At 39.9% G+C, this 7,797-nt stretch overlaps 1 protein-coding gene across 1 annotated transcript; it reads left to right on the forward strand.

The window, feature by feature from the left end:
- Positions 1–1,007: 1,007 nt before the first annotated feature.
- Positions 1,008–6,193, forward strand: LOC130010337 (acetylcholinesterase-like). Its single transcript, XM_050561305.2, has 3 exons — positions 1,008–1,145; positions 2,247–3,749; positions 4,976–6,193. Exons 2-3 carry the CDS (start codon positions 2,254–2,256, stop codon positions 5,142–5,144), a joined length of 1,665 nt encoding a protein of 554 aa, XP_050417262.1. The 5' UTR covers positions 1,008–1,145; positions 2,247–2,253; the 3' UTR covers positions 5,145–6,193.
- The last annotated feature ends 1,604 nt before the right edge of the window (positions 6,194–7,797 follow it).

Here is a 7,797-nt window from a genome sequence, read left to right on the forward strand (position 1 = left end):
CCGTCTTCATTAGCCCCGGTTAGGAGCAGAACAGTAGGACGTTAAACCCCATTTCATTTCATTTCATTGTATGTGTGTGTAATACTGTAATTTAGAATTGTAAGTTGTATAGTAAACATTGGTTATGAACACATAAATAATGGCAACTATTGTATTTTCAGGGCCAAGCATAAAATATGTTCATAGCAATGAGTAATGCCAGCATAATTTGTGTTTAATGGTTGTTATGGTATATGAAACAGATTATAGTATAGATTAAACAGCATAGATTATTACATCGTACGATATAATATAAAACTGTATTATGTGTTATTTGTTGATGATATGAACTGATTTTAAAGCCCTTTCTCTTATTTTCAATAAATAAATCTATTGCTCCGAACTACGCAGGTATTACCTATCAGCTTTAACACACCATTGCAGGTGATGGCAAGGGTAGATCTGCAATAGTAAAGTGTTAATATTTATCATAAAGGAAGACAAATATAATAGGATGAAATATATTTAGTAAATATAACCGTAGAACTAGAATACTAATAGTATTCTAGTTCTATTAGTAAATGCAGGAGGATCACACTGCACGCAAAACAAAAATCTACAAGATAAACTGCGGACAAGACAAAATATAGCCAAATATCAAATCAAGTGAATGGATCCGGGGGCCAATCGTAAGCTTCCACTGCGCTGTACTGTGTCGGGCCTATAATGGTACATGCTTCACTCAAAATGAAAAAAAAAGAAGATAATTTACACGCCTGTGCAGGGGGCGAACACGCCCTCAATCTCCTGCTCTACTACGCCGCTGCTTGGAAATGTAAGCGTTTTCACCCCCATTGTCGATGTTATTACCCCTTTCGTCCTTTCCCTATTCTTCGAAATTTGGATGGCGAATGAGAATCTAGGACAACTAATTTGTCTATCGGTCATGGAAAACAACCAATCGTTATGGGGCTACCCTTACTGATAAATACACGCCAATCAGTATGTGTTTATTAATTAAACCGTGTAGACAACTGGAGTAGAGGCGAATTGTTAATAATATTCTATACAGGCATCTCGTTATCGACTCGGTTCTAAAGACGGATTATTTTTATTAGGAAGTGTTAACTAACTGTCAGAAGATTAAACACAGCAACACCTATCAAGTGAGTAGAGATATTTTATTAGGAGGTGTCAGGATATTAAATACTGTAACACCTATAAAGTGGGTAACGATATTAATTTATTATTGAATAAAATTAAAATAGGTACAGAGACATTCAAATGTTTATGGCGATTGTACATGCACGCCAACGATTACACGGATAAACCCCAACTTTTCCTCAAATCCGAATGCATGTTATATACATGTTGGACGTATTTGTAATTCAAATTGTCTACTGGCCGGGGGAGCCACGGTGGCTAGGTGGTTAAGACGCTGGCTCGCTAGCCTGGGGGTCGGGTGTTCGATCCCTGCATTGGCCGAGAAAGTTCACCCATTTTCCGACGTGGTTTCCCCTTGTCAGTGGTGCAGAACGGAGGGCCTGACAAAGACAGCTGTCTAGTCCTTCGGATGAAACGAGGTCCCGTGTATACATTAGAATGCACGTAAAAGATCCCTTGGCAGTTGGAATTCGATATAAGAGTAGGCGATAGTGCCGCTGCCCGGGCAAAATTTCCCCCATAGCACACTGTATGGCATATGCCCGTATTCATTAGCCCAGTATAGGAGCAGAACAGTAAGACGTTAAACCCCATTTCATTTCCATTTCCATTTGTCTACTGGCCGTTATTGTAGCTGGAAAGAAATATTTGATTTCCCTAATTCTAGACATAAAGGGAGATTATTCTGTATAGAGAGATCTAACACAAACTAGAACATTTCGGGATTAACATCGTTATTCACTCGACTCTTTGCAGTTTGAAAGGGAATATCTCGACATTGGTAATATTTCAACGTTGGTAATATCTCGATAATAGCTTTAATTTTAGATGTTTACACCGAGAGCGAATTGACAAATCAACACACAAAATTCCACGAGATCGTCAATTTATTTTGCGAACCAAAATAAAATGTGTCTACCATTTTAATGAATATATTTGGATGACTTGTTAGTGATCCAAAATTATTAAATGTTTATGCATGTATTCATTCGTTGTAAGCCTACTGATTTTATTATTATTGAAATAATTCCTTTTTATTTTTCAGATTAAAGATGGGTCGTTTGATTTTAGTGTTATTCTGATTAATCATGTCTCTTTTTCAGATTAAAGATGAGTCGCTTGAAGATCTTGATAGTTTTTCTTCAAGTGCTTTTGAGTTTTTGTGTTCAAGCACAACCCGTGATACTTACAACGCATGGGCGTGTGGAGGGATTCCGACAGACTGTATTGGACATTGACGTGGATACATATTATGGAATACCGTTCGCTCTGCCGCCTGTCGGTGATCTACGATTTCAACCTCCTGTCGATGCCAGACCCTGGAACGATACACGCAATGCCACAACGAGTCATAACTCCTGTCACACCGTAATAGACATGGCATTTGGATGTCGAAAGGGTGTGGAAATGTGGAACCCTAATACACCCATGAGCGAGGACTGTCTGTATCTCAACGTGTGGATGCCTCGCGGGGTTTCCTTATCGACCAATAAACCAATGGCAACCATGATTTGGATTTTTGGCGGGGGGTTCTCAAGCGGCACTCCCACACTAGATGGGTACGATGCCAAATATCTAGCCGCCTTTAACGATGTGGTCGTAGTCTCGATCAATTATAGAACTGGACCTTTGGGATTTTTATATCTAGGCACGCAAGATATACCTGGAAACATGGGGCTCCTCGATCAACAACTAGCACTGCGTTGGGTTTTCCAAAATGTAGAAAATTTCGGAGGAGATAAAAGTATGATAACACTGTTTGGCGAGAGCGCGGGAGCTGCAAGTACAGGTCTGCATTTATTCAGTCCTGGATCTAAAGATTATTTCAGTCGTATTATTTTAGAAAGCGGATCTCCGTTGGCGGATTGGGTTCTGATGTCAAACAACGAAGCCGAGGAAAGGGCTCGGAGGTTTTCCAGTAGCGTCGGTTGTGACGTCACTGACAAAATAGCAGCGTTTAACTGTTTACTGACAAAAGACGCATCAGTTTTGACTGAAGGACAGTGGAATGTTGTGGAAGGTGGTTTACTAGATGTTCCGTTTCCCCCCGTGGTGGATCGGGAGTTTCTCATGGACGAACCTCGCAAGCTACTTGCTACTGGTGACTACAAGCAGACAGACGTATTGATGGGGGTGGTGAAAGATGAAGGTTCATATTGGCTTTTGTACGGTCTACAGCAATATTTTGGTTTAGAAAACAACACAATTTTAACTCGTTCTGATTTTATGACGTGTTTGAATACGTTGCTCTTCGGAATGGGCGAGAAAGGGAAAGAGGCTGTTGCTTCCTTTTATGTGGATGGTGTACCACCAGTGCTTAGAGACTCATATGGCGATATCCTAGACGATATATCGGGGGATAATATATTTAAATGTCCCGTCATAGAATTTGGAAATATCATTTCTAACCGTAGTAATGTATATTTGTTTACATTTAATGAAAGGGTTGAATCATTGCCGTGGCCGGAATGGATGGGAGTACCTCACGGATATGAAATAGAAGTAGTCTTCGGTCATCCATTAAACCCAGCGTTGCAGTATACTCCTTCGGAAATTGAACTGAGTAAAAGAATGATGAAATATTGGACAAACTTTGCAAAAACAGGGTAAGTTTTTTTTCAAACAAAAATAAAATGCACTTCTCAACATATGGTTCTAATTGTTGTTTGCACAATAGACCGTAAGGGTAAACTGTACAATATTTGACGGACAGAACAAACAATGCACGAACAGAACGGGCAATAGATATTCGTCCAGAACGACGAGCAACCCAAAGGGAAATATTTGGAGGTTGTAAGATAGGGTATTCATTTAGAGCGACATCAAATGAAAGCAAGCGTTGACGATGTGTATTCGTAAGAGCTAACTGCGCAATAACATGAATTATTGGAAACTATGTCAAGAAAAAGAAGGTGTTGGTTTCGAATCCATCTGATTAAAATACAGATCTACCATTCGTTTCGGTTGATATACTTACAATGGTCTCCAACGCGTTAAGATATGACTGGCTGTAGGTTAGTTCTAAATGTTAAGGCCACCATCAGATGTCGTCAAGGTCACGAGATGTAAACCACAATACTCGACAACAATCACCCCCAACTCTATTTATATCTCGTGACTTTGACGAAATATTCAGGTGTCCTTAATATTTAGACCTGACCCCCTAGTGCAATGGGCGACACGCTTCTATGTCGTCAGCTATTTGATTAACAAATCAGCTTTGGTGTTCCAAGTGTTTACACAGAAATAAGGGGGGTTGGATGGCTTAGTGGTTAGCACGTGCGCGCTGTATCATTAAGTCTGTCATTGAGTCAACTGGCGTGGTTTCGAACCCCCGGTTGTATGTGACAAGGAGTAGGGTCGCCTGTCCAACCTCGTGGGTTTTCTCCGGGTCCTCCAGTTTCCTCCCACTGCTAAAGACCCCTACGCTCAAGCGAATTATAGAAATAAAATTGAACCATATGTTAGTCCCTAAATGACCTAGTTTGTGTCGAGTGGACGTTAAACCCCATTTCTCTCTCTCTCTCTCTACACAGAAATAAAACTTGTGCTTTGTTTTCTATGCTTTATATGTCCACTCACAGTTCTGCGAATCACGATAAGAACTTGACCCAACAGACTAGGCTAATCCCTCGCATCACCAAGAATGCGGGTTATTTAACAACTCTTTCAGATAATGTTGGAGTGAAGGCAAGGAAAACGAATTTTTGAATTATATGAAACGAACGAAACAAAATAGAATCTGTGTTTTAATCAAATTGGTTTCGACTTATCCGTTTTGTAGTGCCAACGTTTGATACGAGATCTATATAAAAAAAAATTGTTGTTTCAGAGATCCAAACGGTTTAAACCTGGCTGCATGGCCGAAATATAATGTTACATCGCAGGATTACGTTATTCTCGACTCCAGCACGACTAACTATATACAACACGGTCTGCGCACTTCACAGTGTTCCTTTTGGTCTTCCATAGTTCCATTAATACAGAATACAGGTTTGTAACCATGGTAGCCAGTTATTGTTCAAATCTTGCATGCTGCTTCTCAACAATGCTTCGCATGATGTCGTTCTCTGCAAACTGTACGATTGTCAGAACACTCGTACAGAAATCAGGACTTTATCCAAATGAACTAGACAATTACAGACCCATGTCAAATATTTCGTTCCTTGGCAAACTTATAGAAAAGGTTGTTTTTAACTATCTATCCTATATCTCCACGTACTGCAAGTTCCAGTCGACATTAGCGAATTCCATTCCACTGAGACTGCGCTGGTAAAAGTTTTTAATGCGTTTTAATCTCATTGGACAATCATCGGTGGAAGCGGACGTAAAATACAACTAACACTAACTAACTCATCACGAAGTCGTTCTGGTAATGCTTGACCTTTCGGTAGTATTGGATACCTTCCAATAGACGCTGCGGATTCAGTGGTAAAGCCCTCTCTTGTTTTGAAACCTGTTTAGTCGACAGAAAACAATCTGTAAAAGTAAGCTATGTATCATCAAGACATTATTATTAAGGTATGGCTTTCCGCAAGGCAGTGTGTTAGGTCCGGGTTTTGTTCAGTCTGTACTGCACACCACTTGAGGACATTATAAAGAAGCATGGCCTTGATTTCATGGTTTACGATTATGACACCCAAATCTATTCTTCATTCAAATCTGGAAAATTGTGTAATAATTCACGAGAACAATGTGTAGATAAAATCAGGGCATGGATGGCAGCAAACAGACATGTTTTTAACGACGGCAAGAAAGAGGTATTCGGAGTAAACCGATGAGGTTGAGAAGGCGCCCCTCCAAGCCACATACGCTCACACCAAGGATTGAAACCACGATCGTGCGTCAAGAGGTGACAACCCAGGTAGAGCGGGATACTCTAGACCACTAGGCCATCTCAACCCACTAGGTCACAAAAATATATATGTAGATAAATTGGTGCTAAATTAAATGTGCCTTAATGTCTCAGATCTTTACCATTTTGTTAGCTTTTGTGTGTGTTTTTTTTTTGTTTTAATAAAATAATAAATATGACAATTTAATCCATGAATATCTGGTTAATTTCAATTTCTGTTGTTTTAGTGGAGCGACTAAAGTGTTATTTCTACGGGAATCGTTCACTTTATGATAAAAGGATAAAAAGGAGCAGTATGATAAAAGTTTACACAGGAGTAATATGATATACTTAAAGGATCATAAACAATGTACGCCCAAATAAATAACAATGCCTGTTGCCCGTCATCTTAAATTTCAAAATGCTCACTAAAATAACCTATTGTTGTTCAATTCTCCAATTTGGTAAACAAAATGGTGTTCTACATTAGGTGATTTAACTAACTACACATTCATATCGGACATGGATACATCATTTACATGTACATATAGTGTGTTAATGAAGGAAAATGAGGTTTTATGTCTTATTTTTCTGCATCAACCGGGATAATCACATCTTCAATAGAAGGCCTGATCTCATTTGACTCCGTACATCTTATCAAGCCCTTCACGTAATACACTGCATATGTCGGCACTAATTTCGATTAGCTGCTGACCCAGCTTGGGGCTTATCAGATTCCTCGATCATCACGAATGCCAAGCCTCTCACTTTCCAGTTAAAATGTCTACCTCTTATACCCGAGTTGCAAAGTTCAAGGTTCGCTCAATGTCAAGAATGATGTGTAGGTTGCCATGTTTGATTTTAGTGTGTTTGTGTCACAACCTCTGATTGGACGCTATTGTTCACGGGTTTGCGTTAAAGGGAGATGACGTAGCTATACGTCCGGGAATTGCAGACAAGCCTAGCAACGTCTAGATGTTGTATAACTCACGGCTGGTGCTTCAGTAACATTGGATGATTAGTACAATGTGCTATGGTAGATATTCTGGTAGGACACCGTGTCCAATGGTATGAGGATCCTTAATGTACCGCCAATCGCATGCGAAGAATCTCATCCTGTCAGACTCACCATCCAACACTGCACTCCTTGTTGGTAATTAAGCCCGCGGTTCCCCATTAAAATACCGACACAACTTGGCCTTGTAAGAAAGATATTGAGATAATTCTGACGGAGATTTTAAATTATTCTTGATACAAAATTCTGCATCGTGAGCACGATATAGAGCTCTCTTCACACGTTTAAAATCCGATGGTGCCGTTTAAACTGATACTGAGATAACTTTCTATTTATTTCGGATACAAAATAAAACCCATGAATTATAAAACTCATTATTTACCCCTAACAAACAAACAAACAATCGAATATAAATTAGTTTATACATTCATATTCACTATTATATGCGTTGCAACCCATTTGTATCCATTTCTAGGTGCCAAAAATTAGCCATGTAGCTCATTTAACTAAGATAATAGGGCCATATCTAACTCAATCTGGAGCCACGGTGGCTAGGTGGTTAAGACGCTTGCTCGCTAGCCTGGAGGTCGGGTGTTCGATCCCTGCATTGGCCGAGAAAGTTCATCCAGATTTTCCGACGTGGTTTCCCCTTGTCAGTGGTGCAGAACGGAGGGCCTGACAAGGACAGCTGTCTAGTCCTTCGGATGAGACGAAAAACCGAGGTCCCGTGTATATATTGGAATAAAGGTAAAAGATCCCCTGGCAGTTGGAATTCGATATAAGAGTAGGCGATAGTGCCGCTGCC

Source organism: Patella vulgata, chromosome 8, assembly GCF_932274485.2.
Source record: "Patella vulgata chromosome 8, xgPatVulg1.2, whole genome shotgun sequence".
NCBI lineage: Eukaryota > Metazoa > Mollusca > Gastropoda > Patellidae > Patella > Patella vulgata.

Bases quoted from the DNA above. Each gene is read 5' to 3' on its own strand.
- LOC130010337 (XM_050561305.2), top strand. From the start codon at position 2,254: ATGAGTCGCTTGAAGATCTTGATAGTTTTTCTTCAAGTGCTTTTGAGT. The intron at 3,750-4,975 runs GTAAGTTTTTTT...TTGTTGTTTCAG, and splicing joins ACAAACTTTGCAAAAACAGG to AGATCCAAACGGTTTAAACC.